The following is a 14,950-nucleotide window of genomic DNA, read 5'->3' on the forward strand; positions in this document are numbered from 1 at the left end:
CAGGTGTTCATAACATATCTGGTCATGAGCAGGGTGTTTATAGTATATAGGTCAGGGCTAACCTTTCTTTGGCAGGTCTAGAGGTCTAGAGGTTTGCCTTTGCCAGTGTCTTTTCACTACCCCCAAATCAGAATCTTTAGCTGAAATACATGACCCTAACTCCTGGTGTTTCTTCAGATGGGGAGAGGGAGGTGGGAGGAAACTGGGAATCCCGTTGTATTCTGTCTCACTCTTGTGCAGGCTACAAGGGCTGTGAGTTTCTGTACTGCTTCTGTGACATGCTTCCACATTTCATCTTTCCCCTAAGATGTGAAATAAGCTGCAAATGCACCTACCAAGGCTGCATGGGAAATGAATGTTAGCACATGGGATCTTTGTTCCATTGAAATCTGGCATCAGAAGAACAGCTCTTCTCTCTAACCAATGAATTTCAAATAGGAACAACATAATGAATTGTCTGTGCAAGTCTTTTATCTTACAAGTGCAGCTGTCTTAAATGGGGTTTAATCTTACAGTTCTAATTGCATGGAGTGTATAAAAAAACCACAAACACAAACCAACCTCACATAAAGTGTAAGTTATTTTAAGCTGACCTGTAAAATTAGATGTCAGTGTAGAGCTAACCCCTCTCTCCTTTCAGCAGCAGTGTCACCTACATAGCTTTCATTTCTAAAGCATGGAAATGTGTGATCTGTGGTTTTATTTTCCAACTTCAGTGCATCTCTGTGTAGCCAATTATTCAAGTGTAACGTCATTTAGTGTTATCTAAGCACTACTATCAACTCAGACAGGCTTAAAAAAGCTATACATATATTTTTGTCTTGACCCTGTTTTATGAAGTGAGACTGTTCCCACAGATGGAAGCCCAGCAGGGCATGAAGCTGAAGTTTAAAAGACAAGGAGAAGTGGAAGCCACTTTTAAAACTACTTATACAGTGTTTAAATGGAGAAAAGTAGTATAGCATTTAAATCTTCTAGAAACCTGTTTTTTTTTTAATGTACTAAGCAGTCTCATTAGCTAGGATAGTAATTGCACTCAAATTCAAGTATTCTGGAAGCAGAGGAGCCAGTGTAGTTGTGCAGAGCCTATGCACCTAAGTGTTTTTGGATTAAGTCTTTAACCAAAAATATTTGCATTGTTCATGTGGTTTCAGATTAGGTGGTTGGTGATCAGTCCAGACTTGGTAACTAGATATTGAGAAAACCCTGCATTAAAACTCATGTCTTGAAGGAAACTATTAATTCTTACCTCTAAATGCTACTTTTTCTAGTGAGTTTTGTTGCCAAAAGGCAGAAATCTGGGTGTTCAATTCTGTAATTGACTTTTCAAATACAGTCTTTCAGTAACTGTGATTAAAAATATGCGTTCTCATAAAAGACACAGTAGAGAATGTCCTTGATTTCTGGCAGAAGGATTTTTGATTAGGGCAGCTGCCCGTGTTAGAAAAATATGGCTATTTCCAGAATTTCAGCCGGAGTGCCTCACTGCTGTTAAAACAAAAGCAGCTCAATCATTATCTGAAGCAGATTATTATCCCAGTTTAGTAAATTATTGACGTAATAAATGTTTCTTCATGACCTCCTAGCAAATCCATGGCAAACCCAGGAACCACATCCCTCCCTAAGATTATTTCCGTAGCATTGCAGTTAAGGGGCGCTCACTTTGGGTTTAGTTTACCTTTAGTAAGGTTTATTTTGCAATGGAATGTACACCTTGTCAACTGCATATCGATGCTGAGATGCAGTTGCAGAGAATTACTTGTGCCTCAGCATTAATCTGCACTATTTACTTGGAGGTTTCTGGTTCTTGGTTTCCTGTGGTCCGACATGAGAGCCCCCAGGCACCTTTGGAACTCAGGAGCAGTCTGATGGTTTTTGAGAGCCTTTCCTGGGGCCATTTTTGCTACAAATTATTGGAAAACTGCTCTTGACATTCTAGTTGCAGAGGCAAAGAGTTAAGAACATTTTGTCATCTGCTAACGGGCCAAACTGGTCTTGTGCTAATATGACAGGAGTAAGAAGATTATGCTGCATGATATTTACATCTTCTAGTACCATTTTTTACTCTTTGAGCCACCTGTGTTCCTTTCCCTGAGGAGAATTGCTTGTTTGGGTGTCTTTGTTTTGAGGAGAGCTTTTAGTTGACCAATACCATGCTGGCAAATGAGAGGCATTAATGCATGGTCTGTGAAGGAATTTGAGCACCCAAAAGGGCAGCCGTTCCTTCTGGTCTTAATGGGTTCATTTGGGCTTTTAGCCCTTTTTGCTAAGTCAGTATGGAGGCCATTTGAGGGACCTCTGCCTTGTAGATGTTTTGCTTTTTTGAAAAGCAGATATTCAAGGATCCCTTTAAAAAGTAAGCTCTCTGAAATTCTAAATCGTTCGGGTGTATTATTAACGTAGATTCTTGGTGAATGAGCAGAGACTTCTTAAAAACTTCCACAAAAATTATTATTATTTGATAGCTATATTTTACTGAAACAAATTTCCTGAAATACCATAATTGACAGTGTGAAAAAATTATGGGTATTTAACTTATTCTTTTCTGGCCTTTTATGCAAGAATATTTGAAAAGAATGTATCAAAACTGTAGGTGTGATGGGTATAGTGAGAAATGATCAAACTATAAACCTAATGGGGAACTTAATGCACCCTAAAATACCCTATTTTCCCAAGCTGCAACCTCAAATTAAATAGTAAATTGCCACTTTTTAACAAATTTTTGCTTTCTTACTCTTTCTGATGTATATTGAGGATAGCAAAGTGCAAGGAGGAATGATTTTTCTAATAGCTCTGCGTTACTGCAATGAACACTGATTTCTGACAGAAGTGAAAAGAATCATTTTAAATTCAGAGCCTTAATAAATTAGATCTTAAGTCAGAGCCTTGTAAGGTGTGAGATCTGTGTAGTGGAACAATTGGTTTTATTTTTCCCTCGGGTGGTGATGCCTCACAGCCCATTTATGACTTGTAATCTGTTGCAGTGGTCTGATCCCTGCCTTGTTTTTTAAGGTCTTAGGGTTGCAAGGAGTTTTTAGGTTGGGTTATGGGGTAATGCCTCACTGGCAGACTGCAGTATGTCTGTGCTCCTCAGGCTGCCTACCTTGTGCAAGACACTAAATGTAGCTGGAAAAAAGGGATTAGAGGAGTGCAAATGTCCAATTGCATTGCCCCTGCTGAGGGACTGTTTGTTCATGAAAGGGGGTTGAGGCAGAAAAGCAGTGTCATTTATCTGAGTTCACCAATTAGGGATCTCTAGCCTGATGAGATGGACCAAATACATTGGGTTTAGGCTTCCCTCTTAATTTAACTTTTTGACTTTAATGATCTGGCCAACAGATAAGCCAGCAAGTCTTTCGTTTATCTCATTGCATTTTGTCTTGTCTCTTGCAATCCGTGGGTGCTGTGTGTGCTTTTTGAGTCCTGTAGTTTGAGAGTTAAACAGTATAAAACGGGTTCTGGGAGAAAAAGCACTGCTGCTTTGTGAAGTGGCACACTTCCTAAGAACTGCAAAGGATCCCAGTAGGCCTGTTTATGTTAGACATCTGAAAACACATCTTAAAACCTCCCAGTGCTTCTGTAAAATACAAAAGACCTTGAGAGACAGGAATGAGAAGCAGAGGTGGACTAAAGTGCATAGGAAGAACCCAAATGCTTAAGTTGGGAAGGAAGCAAGGTAGTTGGCAGGGGTGTGAGTGTAGGGGGGTGTTTTCTGCTGTGGCTTAAAGGGAGTGTGACATTGAAAAGGAAATGACAAGCCACAGGGCAGGTTGAAAACTGACTTTTCATTAAAATAAGATCTGTGGAGAAATTGAGAATCCGGGTATGAAGTAGAAAGGAGTGGATGCTCAGCATATATAAACTACTTCAAATGGCTAATATTACATTGAATTTGATAATGGGCAAATTGCCTGAATAAAAAAGGTCATAGTTTTCCTAATTTGGAGCGGATATTAAAGAATGGGTAGAAGTAGAACAAGGAAGAAAAGCTGGTAGTGCTGCTGCTTTATATGAGCTGTGCATCTGTGAGCTTCACCCAGCAGAGCAGAGAACAGTCAGTTCAGGAGACTGAGGCACTACTCACAGAGAAAGAAAACCTAGACATGGAGCAGTTCTCTTCTTCACCCTCAATTTCTAGGCAATTTTTAAATGTCAGATGTGTAGGGTGGTGAAGTAACAGATAAGTGAAGTTGTCTGTCTTCTTTTTTGAAGAACACAGAGTGTGCTTTTCGTCATGACTTGAAAAGGGCTGTTCCTGCAGCTTCACTCGAATTATATCAGTCCACAAGAGATGTTTGCAATAATGGGGCTCAGTTTGTCAGGAAGGACAATAGCAATGCAAGTAGTAGCAGGTGGGTTTGGTGTTTTGACATAACTGCAAATCTGCCTTTTTTTTCCTAAAGGAGTGTTTTGGAAAGGAAGTAATACACTTAAACAAAATGAGACGAGATAGCAGTAGAATGCCATAGACAGGAAGGAAGAGAAAATACACTTGAAAAAATTGCTTCTTTGTTTTTATAATCCAGATTGAAGACAAAGGAAAGAGGTGTATGTGAGGTCAGAAATCAATGAGGTAGGGAGCGAATCAGTGATTGCAATTCAGTCTCATTCTCCAACTGGAAAAATCACTTCGGAGTTTTGTCACCATGAGGTTTTTTTTCAGGCTGCCTATAAATAAGTATTTCTCTGTACAGCCTCTGTCTGGTCTCTTGATAGTTGTGCCTGAAAGTTTTGCATGCTTTTCAAAGATTACCAGGAAGGAAGGCCCTCCCTGCAGGACTAAGAGGCAGTATTTTTTGTGAGGGAGTAGGGTCAGACATCCTGAAGATTTATTGGTACGTGAAAATTACTCAAATTGCACTGATATAAACTGAAGCACAGCAACTATTTTAGTAGCTCTGTCTCTGAGCTCTCTTACTTGTTAACAAAGTCCTTGTTCTTTACACTGGAGTAGATACTTAGGAATTAGATGGGGTAGGTACTTCTTAAATATCCCACACTATATTGTTAGTAGCAAAGTTAAGTTTCTTTGTTGCAGTGCCTCATCAATCTTTCATCACTTCTAGATCAATGCTTACTTGTATTGCTGCACTTGCAGAAAGCAGACAGTTTGCTCATACCTTAGGATATTCTATTCACGTATTTGTAGGGATTGGTATCTTTCCTAATACATCTGAAAATTAAAGGTACTGGGTTTTTTTGGTTTAATAGAAAAAGACACCTTCCACTTGCAGGTTTTTTGAATTGGTAATTACTTCTTTACATAGGTTTTTTAGATTGAGAATGACTCTTAACACTGCTTTAACTGGATCATGTTGCTCTGCCTGCAGAGTCACATTTCACAAGGTCTTCTTTTGTACTCTTTTCTGAAGACTTCTGCTCTGAGCTGCTCCCTTGCCACCCCCAGGCAGGTGCAGCTGGGTCTCTTTTATCCCAGACTTCCAGATAAATCTAGTTCTATGCTCACAGTTTTGAAAATAGTCTTTTCAAGTCTTCAGGCACGCCTGTTTTTTTTATTTTGTTTATCTAATTAGTCAGGTGGTAGAGAAGTTCATGCAGTGATCTCTCTAGGCTGCTGCCTCTGGGAGGAGAAATGTGGGTAGAGTGTGTTAACCTGGTGAGCTTTGTTTAATGCTCCTGAAGGTCATTAAAAGTTTGGGGTGATGAGGCTGTAAAGACAATTTTCAAAAAGTTCAGAGGAACAGCCTTACCTGTTACTGGCTGTTCATGCAGCAGCTCTCTCTGGCTCTGCCACTGGTCCCCATTTCCCACTGCAACTTGGCTTCTTATGAGAACTGCTGCCCTTCATTTACTAGTTTCCACTTTACATGTAGACATGACCACCTTTTGCTATTGAAAATGGTAATGTGGCTCAGAATTTTGCTATAAAAAGTTACCTTTTTCACTAGCTGCTCCAGAGGTGCCTGTTCTTGCTGCAGGATATTAACTGGTAGTTGGATTTGCAGATTTACAGGTTCTGTTCATTAGCAGAACCAATAATCTTAGTTACTGTAAAATTTATTTTATTCCTAAATACTGTGAGCAAATCGAGAGTATATGTAACTATAAATATACAGTAGTGTATGTCACAGACCAGTCTTTTGGTAATCAGGAGACAACTGTGAAACCTAAAAGATGATCAGGAAGATCACAGTGGTCAGACACTGGGACTGGCTTCCTGGAGACGTTTGATGCCCCAAACCTGTTGTTGTTTAAGTGTCATTTGGGCAGTGCCCTTAACAACATGCTTGAGATTTTGGTCAGCCCTGTAGTGGTCAGGCAGTTGGACAAGGTGACCAGTGTAGGTTCCTTCCACCTGAAATACTCTATTCTTAGGTTTCCTCAAAAATGGATTACACAGTAGTGCAATCTACATTATAGCTATTTTTTTGGCAGCTATGACTGAAAGCTGTTTTCCAAGTGATGATGTATCTAGTGTAAACAACATGACTTTTAAATTTCGGTGTTATACCATGGTTCAGGAAGCTCTAGAAATAATACTTGCAATAGTAGTTGGAGACATTTAATTTAGAATACTTTTAAGGAACTTTTCAAATCCCATTTTATGGCAGACTTTGAAATTGAGACACATAACCATGTGCATGTGAGGCATTACACTGTTCTGAATGAAAACATGTAGAATCTCATCTTACTGCCTTTTGAGAAAACGAGTTTTCCCATAGTCAGTGTACTTCTTGCCTGCCTCTTCCTTGCAGGCTTTACTAATAGCAAGATAAAAGCTGTGTTCACAGGGAATATTAAAACTCCAAAGGAAGACTACAGAAATACCCAGTCATTCAATCCTTAGCTGGTACAGATTGTAGTCAAACAATATATTACAGAAACTGCATCTGCAATTATATGCTAATGCTTTTAAATAAAGCATTTCTTTGCTTAAGCCCTGGAATATCTTGCACAAATCAAATATGTGCTTTGCTGGGCGTATGTTAGATAAGTTTTACATCCAGTTATTTAGGCAGTTATAATCCAGCCTCTCTGGGTCAATGACCACGTGGAAGTGCAGTGTCAGTCCTGCATTTTACCTTTATCAGAACTTGGTTTGTTATTTGCAAGGCTAATTGCTGTTACTTGACCTGTGGGAAAGCAAGTTTGTCACATTAAGTGCTCACAAAATTAGTCACTGACTGGGAGCCTTAGCAAATAGCAAAAGGCCAAATGTGCTAAAGATAGAACAGAGAATCAGCATCTCTCCATCCTTTCAAAGGTGACATTTCTTTGAGGCAGTCTGAGAAGTTTGAACTGCTGTGGTCCAAGCTGTATTTATTCTGCAAGTAAAGTGGGAACATCTCTCCAGCCAGCCCTAGCCTGTATTTTGGAAACAGGTTAGAGAAATGTGAATGTATTTGATTACACTCACAGTTCTGTCCTGGTAGAGATGGAAATTACATCCCACTGTGCTCGAGGTTGGGAGTTGACTCTTTTCCTCTAGCAACCAAGATGTAAAAAAAAAAGAAAAGGCAAATGGGTTCAGTTATGATAGATTTTGGGTAGTCTGATTTTATTTTTAAAATGTTAACTTTTATTTGTCTAACTGCCAATGAATATAGGTCTTTCACAGCGAGTTCCCTTCAGCTGATAAACAAGAGCAATACTTCCAAATACATACGTGTTAGGGTCTGGTTGTAATTTTGTACCCTGGAACATATGTTGTGTATGTTTTTTTCAAAACAAACAAGCAAAAAAACCCCCAGCTAACATTAAGGATGGTGCCTGCATGCTAATATTTATAACAAATCCAGATTTCAGGAAAATTCTCAGAAAGTTAACACCTGCCCAGCTGGGGCGTTTCCTTCTCTCCCAGCCTGTCCCTTTGTCAGCTGGTGCAGTCTGCCAGGGGTGCACAGTGTTTCTCTTCAGGTCCCTCTTCCAAAAAAAGCACAAAAACCCCCTGAGAAGTGCAAGGGCAGTGGGTAGAGAGCAAGAGGATCTGCCTCACCAAGGGGAGAGCTGGAGGCAGTGGATAAGGGAGTGTTAGATTTTTATGCCTGAGAAACACATTTTTTCCCTGGAAAATAACCTTTGAAAAAAAGGAAGATGGAGTTGGGATATGGAAATGGATGACAGAAAAAGCCATGCTGGTCCTTAATTACCACATACTAACTCTGCTTCCTTAGGAGCTTGATGGAAAGCAAGAAACACTGAAAAGATTAAAACAAAACTGGGATGCTTTTTAGGCTTGTGTTGTATGTTGCCAGGCAACTACAAAGAGTTTTATGTCCCAAGATTAGTAAAATCACGTACCTTGCACGATCATAAGTGGTTCATATGTCTGGTAAAGGTCTATTAAAAAGGGTGAAGTGCTGTGTAATCTGTAGATTAAGTTTTGCCTTTGAATGTTGGTGAAGCTCATTATGGGGAATTACATTGTATATTCTGGGAAGAAATTTGACTTATTATGAATTCACCTTGTACAAAGCTGATACAGTAGTGACTTAAATTTCCTATTAGAGCATCAAATTTAAAGTTACTCTTTCAGCAAAAGGGGCAGGATTTCTCACTGCCACAGGCAGAGGAAGGCAGGCTCAGGTGTGTTTTATTACAGGAGCGTCCAAGTATGGCTGATCAGACAGGGTGGCATTTGTGTAGTCTGCAAGGATGGAGGGGAGACACTCATCTGTGTGGATTTTACCTTGGAATGGCAGTGTCTCAGCTCATTAATAAGAGGTGGACTCGTGGTGGAGCCACTCCTTTGTCAACCTCTGTGAGGGTAACACCGACCTCCTCAATTAAAGAAATCAGAATAGGAATCCAGGCAGCCTTAGAAATGAAAGGATAATCTGCTGTAAACATCTCTATAGTTCACTTCATGTTTGTCTTTTAAGGACAAAATTACAGTACAATGTCAATTCTTTATGCTTTTCCACATCTACTCACTGCCTGTTCCTGTGTCTGTGATAGGAAAAACAAGAAATGTGACAGGAGTGTGTGATGGGTCCTGCAGGCAGCATGTGCCCTTCCTGGGTGGGGGTGGACTTTCCCCACTCCTGTGGCATCCCTGAGCCAGGCCTGCCACGATGTTTGCTTGGGAGTGGTGAGCTAAGAAAGGCAAACAAATTCCTGCAGAAGCAATAGTTGCTTGTCCACTGAGAGACCCAATAAGCATTGGCCAATGTTGCTTTGCTTTTCCTTTATTTTTTTTTAACACATCCCACTGGTCTCCAACCTCCTAACTTTGTTGGTACCAAGATTTCTGGATTTTCAGATGTCAGACCGTTTGTGTGGCTTTAACAAATACAGAACACTGACTCGATGTGGTCAGCAGCTTGTCAGTAACCTGATAATTCACGTAGAAAATACTTAGCTTTGAGCCACAACACATGCAAATGAAGAATATACCTACTTTTCTTAGCAAAATAACTTTTCAAGGTGTTTGGTTATGGGAGGTGCATGCAGTCCAGTGGATATGTATTCCTTGTGCTCTGTGTTTTGTTGCCTGGTGACAGTGCTGCCAGGGCACTAATAAAGCTGCTCTATAAGCAAATGGGATGACCTGATGCTGGATGCAATTCCTGAGGTCACTGGAGTTCACTTCTGCTGAGTAATGGTTGTCACTGGGCTTTTGGGTGTTGGAGGAGCAAGGGGAAGTGCTGAGCAGGCAGAGAGCATTCCCAGCTTCATTTAGGAATTGTCTTGGCTTGTGTGGCACTGTTTACATGGCTACGCTCATTATTGCTCTGCCTGCTTACAGCTTTTCATTCTGAGCTTCTAAGAATTATTTTTCATCTTGTTCCTGAATGACTATAAGGTGATGCCTTTTGTCAGTGACAAAACCATGAATTAATTTTATTTAATTTTCACTAAAAAAAAAAGAATTCTTGCTATCTCCTGTCTCACTCTATTAAAAACAAATTAGTTCTGCCCATCCTGATGAAGGCTTTATTGAGTTAAGTACAAGGGAAAAAGGTGCAGGCAGCTGTGCTGTGTGCTAAGATATACAAACCAAGGTTCATTTGTTCTTTTTGACATGGTGACCAAAGACAGAAGAAGGAGATTGCCAGATGTGGGAGGCATGGACTGGGAGCTCTTTCTCTTTAGTGAGAGTTGAATCCTTTTCATCATATTATAAGAGATGTGCTGAGGAACCTGAAAAATTACTGTCAAAAAAAGGATGAAGTAAAAATGGGAGATGTCTTCCTTTCTTTTGGACACTAAAGGAACGAGAAATTTAAAATGTAAGAATGTACTTTTCCTTCAACTGGAAGCAGAGCAACGTCAGGCTCCTTAATTCGTGTCCACAAAAGAAACTTCCATCTCCAGAACCCTACAATTATTAGAAGTGCTCTTTAAAGGCAGAAAGAATGTGCTCAACTCACAGAAAGTTTGTGAGAAAGCGGCAGTAGGATGTGGACACGTCCCTGAGAGCGTGTGGGGTCGGGGTGTGGTTGCCAGGGGTTAGAGGTGTTCTCCAGAAATGCCGCCTCTGGATTTTAGTGAAGTGTTACTTCACAGCAGTGTTATGTCTGTGTGGTCATTTCTCTGGTCAGCTGTCTTTTAACTGAAGAGTTTGCAGGAAGACTCTGTGAAACTCGTGTGTGCAAGACACAGTTGAGCTTAACTCTCTGCAGACCTGGATTTTGTGAAAGTCTTTCAGGCTGGGCGGGATACTGCTCCGGTTGGAGTGGGGTACTGACATGAGGGTCCAGTCTGCCATGTGTGCCATTAAAGTTTTTCTTCAAAACCGGTTCGAGTTCTCTTGTTTTTGATTGATCTTGTTCAGGAGTGAGGGAAATGTCAATGCTCTGGGGACTGGGGTGTTGTGGGGGTACGGACACTGGGGAAGCGGGAGGCAGAAAAGGCAGTGCACGGGGCAGTACAGGCCTTACTTATTTTAGGTCTCCTGCACGTGAGTCGGTGTCTCCCAATGCTTCCATTAAAAATTCTGTTGTGCTTCAGTGTGGGAATGATGTAAAGTGAAATAATGAATACCTGGTGCAGGAGGGTGCTGTTTGCTGCCTGCCACCACGGTCCTTGGGGAAGTGGAGGGAAAGGCTTTCGGAACTGCTCCTGCTGAGCTCGAATCCTCTAAGTAAATGAAGAGCAATGAGATTTAAAGGGGAGGTTTGATGCTTTACAAATGCAACACAGCATAATGAATCCTTATTTCATTAAAAAATTCCTTACTTCAACGAAGATAAGCATCTTCTAAAGGCTGGTGTTGATTTTCCTTGTTTCTTCGGGGTGTGTCTCCAGAGATTGCCTGGCACGTTACTGTAACTGGAGCTAATAAATACATGAAGGATGCCAGTCTGTCCTCCTCAGCAGTCTCGTGCTTTTCTTTGTCCTGTCTGAAAGGCAGCCTCTTGGTTGCTGGGTTTCACCCTCTGCCCCCGTGGTGTGTGAGCTGTGTGAATGAAACTGGTGCCGAGCTGTGAGTGTGGTTTTGTCCCTCCTGGGAGCACCAGGGCTGGGGCACCTCTTGAAAAACAGGTTCTCCATGTTTATTATTCCCTGATGCAGCATCACCATATTATAGCAATGTGTAGTTTAAGAAATAAATTTTCAAGTGTAATAGATTTATTAGCCTGGAAGTTTTGTAAATATGGTGTTTTACCCTTAATTTACTGAATCTTGATCTAGAACCTTTGGTACATAAGTCAGTGTATGCACTGGAGGCAATAGAATATCTTGACATTAGAGGCTAAGTCTGGCTGTTCAAACCAGAATACAGGAAAGCAACTTTGCCTACTGATACCTACATTTTGGAAGTGAAGAATTAAAAATAAAAATAAAAAGGCTGCCAATTTTGCAAAAGCTATGCAAAGTACATGATTTTTGTGTGTTTAATTATATTTTTGCAACATTATGTGTTGTTACAGTGTAATTAGTTCAAGGCAGCCGAAGTACAAATTGGAATGCTGTAGTACTGTATAAAGAATATATTCCTACTATTCAAAAGTAGTTTCTTAAGTGATTTGTTTTTTTCTGCTTCCCTATAGATTAAAGCAAAAAATTATGACAAAGTGGAAAAGGTGAGTCCTATTAATATATGTAATATATCTCTATAGCAAGAAAAAGTACCTTGTGATTGGGCTGTATCAGATTGAAAAAAGCCACAGCTGTCATTGAATGTGCTGTTCAAAGATACAGATAAAAAGTATCATTACAATTCATTTGTTGTTGCTACAACAAATCAATAATAATAATAATAATAATAAGCCGTAATCAGTGAATTGTGCATGGGGATTTTTCTGCTTAATTCTCTCCAGTTCCCTTGCATAGCACAGAGATGCTTTAGTCAAAAGAATGAGTAGTTTAACTTACTCTTTCTTGTAAATCTCAATCATAATTACTAAGGTTATTTTAATCCACACTGTATAGTTTTGAAAGTAGAAACCTAATTTCTGTATCTGGAATCCTGATCACGTCTTCTTGATGTATTAAACAGTTATTTCAGCGGTGCCTTATGAAGGTTTTACACATTGATTTATGGAAATGTTACCTTTCCTATGTACGAGAAACCAAGGGGAAGCTGCCTAGTTACAAGTAAGTTAACAGAGTTGCTCTGAATTATTCTAGTTTTATGGTGAATTTCTTCTTCATTTTTCACTAGGGGGTGGGGAGGAACCTGTGTGACAAATCAGTCTGGGGATATTCTGGTGGAGTATTGGAGGTTTGATGTATAATCTGCATTTAGAAAACATTTTCTTTAAATTTCCTTTAACTGAGTTTCCCGGGTAAAATTGCTGCCTTAATCTGGATTCATATAACAAGGCTGGACAAGAGCAGGGGGGTAGCTGGTGTGTCCATGGCAGTTCCCTGCAGATGGGATTGGTGCTTTTGTTGTCCCTGCCCTCAGTGTCCTGTTTAGAGTCTCCACAAAATTCAGCATTGATTCCAGCTGTACTGTATTTGACCAGTAATAGGAGATAGTTCAGGCCTTAGAGAAAAGGTTTGGAATGCAGAAAAAAAGGCATAAAATTCAGGGTGTCTGAATTTTGGGGTGTATTAGTCTTCATCCCTTTTCAGTTACTACATTTTGCTTGTTTATGGTCTGAGTTTCAGCAAATATCAGTAACTTCCAGCATCTATAAAATCTCTCTTCCCCAGCCCACCATGATTTCTTTGCACAATAACTGGCAAGATAAGTAGTGCATTAACAGAGGGGGAAAAGCAGGATTTTCTAATTTTACAAGACTGTTTTGAAACAGTTTTAAATGCCCACTCCCCCATCCCCAATCTTTTTATCCAGTTTAACTTTCTTCTCTTTTTCCTGTTAATCTTGTCAAGGAGGTAATAAGGTACTGAACTATGTTTGAGTGAAGGAAACTGGGAGAGAAGTGGTAGGGAGAAAAAACACTCATAGTTGAAACTTAACCAAGGAAATTCTGTGAACATTTTAAATCTGAAGGAAAATACTTTGAATTTGGGGGACCAAGAAATCAGTTTCCACACAAGGGAGCTAATCCTAATTGTCCCAGAGTTTTGGTGTTTCTGGAGAATTGCAAAAAGATCTGAGGGGAAAAAGGAAAAAAAAAAAAGAAACCATGGGTGCATCTGTCAGCTAAGAAGGTGTGGAGAGCAGGTTTTTTCTGTCTTCTCAACTTCTCATAGTATACATGGGTTTCCACTGACTTGGGAGGGTGGACCAGGAGCTGTTATTATGCTGGATTGCCTCCAATAGTTTTAAATCATTTTCTTAAATAAAACAAATAGGCAAAACCCCAACATAACCTAAATACAGAATTTAAAGCTATCTGAATGCCAGGTTTTGCTCTCAGCTGTTGAATGATATTTCTCATTCCTCAATGTTTGGTTAGAATTTGCTGCCCAAAAGAATACTCTTCAAATAAAGAATTTTTTAAATACTAAACACTTGTTCTATGGTCTTTGTGGTTTGTTCTTTTCCTCAGAGAAAAAATGGCTCAGGCATATGATTTTGCTCTGGATAAGATTGGCATGGAAATCATGTCATACCAGGTATGTTTTTTTTTTTTAATCAAAGCGCATTTTATTTCTAATTTTTTAACGAGTACAACTGAACATTGGATTCATTATATGTAATATTTTTTTCTCACGTAGATCTGGGTGGATTACATCAATTTTTTGAAAGGCGTGTAAGTACCTTCTGAAAGACTTTTTTTTTTTTTTAAGCTCAGTTGATGTAATTGCTGGTGTTCACAAGTGATGACCTGACATGAATTTCTCTCCCACTCTTTAGAGAAGCAGTAGGATCCTATGCAGAGAACCAGAGGATAACAGCTGTCCGTAGGGTTTACCAGCGTGGTTGTGTGAATCCAATGATAAACATAGAGCAGCTCTGGAGAGATTATAACAAATACGAAGAGGTAATCAACAACATGATTGTTTGTGACATTAGGAAAGAAATAACAGCCAAATGTGGTGCCCAAACTATATCCATTAAATAATTATGTGTGAAAGAGGTGACCAGCAGCACGAACACCTTTTGTGGGTGCAGTTTGTACCAAGGACCTGTGGCGAAACTCTGCAGGTACCTGAGTGAATTTTAAAATTTATTTCAAAGACTCTCCATAAGATAAATTTGACTGCCCCATTTCCCAGCTGGCCCAGTGGAGTTGCTAGTGAGTTAGAAATCGCTGTCACCAGTGATGGGGAATGTATCTGATGGAAGCTGGAGCAGCTCAGGTGGCAGTGAGGGCTGGTGTCCCCCAGGAGGCACTCCCCTCCTTTCACTTGGAGTTGAACAGGGTGAAATGGCATTCAGCTGTGATGGTTTGGATTGCCTTCACTGCATATAGTTACGTGGTCTTAAGTATTTGTAAAATGCTCCTCACCATCCTTTCCCTGAAGCCGTTCCAGCCTCCATTCAGATGAGTTTCAGCAAGTGTGACCTCAGCTCATTGGCCTTACAGGCTAAGTTGTAGCTGCACCTTTACAGTGTATTTATAAACACATCTGTTAACAGCTGTTTGACCAGCCCCAGTCAGCAGCAGTGAGAATGCAGATCTGA

General features: G+C 40.1%; 1 protein-coding gene across 1 annotated transcript in view; it reads left to right on the top strand.

Annotated features, from left to right (window-relative positions):
• CSTF3 (cleavage stimulation factor subunit 3) overlaps positions 1 to 14,950 on the top strand; it is a 48,691-nt gene that overhangs the window by 20,284 nt on the left and 13,457 nt on the right. Inside the window, exons 4-8 of the mRNA XM_008928320.3 lie at positions 11,958 to 11,990; positions 12,407 to 12,504; positions 13,872 to 13,938; positions 14,041 to 14,075; positions 14,180 to 14,306. Coding sequence (XP_008926568.1) covers positions 11,958 to 11,990; positions 12,407 to 12,504; positions 13,872 to 13,938; positions 14,041 to 14,075; positions 14,180 to 14,306 — 360 coding nt within the window. The remainder of the gene's footprint in view (positions 1 to 11,957; positions 11,991 to 12,406; positions 12,505 to 13,871; positions 13,939 to 14,040; positions 14,076 to 14,179; positions 14,307 to 14,950) is intronic.

The sequence above is a fragment of the Manacus vitellinus genome, unplaced genomic scaffold (assembly GCF_001715985.3).
Source record: "Manacus vitellinus isolate BGI_N305 unplaced genomic scaffold, ASM171598v3 scaffold_57_pilon, whole genome shotgun sequence".
Classification (NCBI taxonomy): domain Eukaryota; kingdom Metazoa; phylum Chordata; class Aves; order Passeriformes; family Pipridae; genus Manacus; species Manacus vitellinus.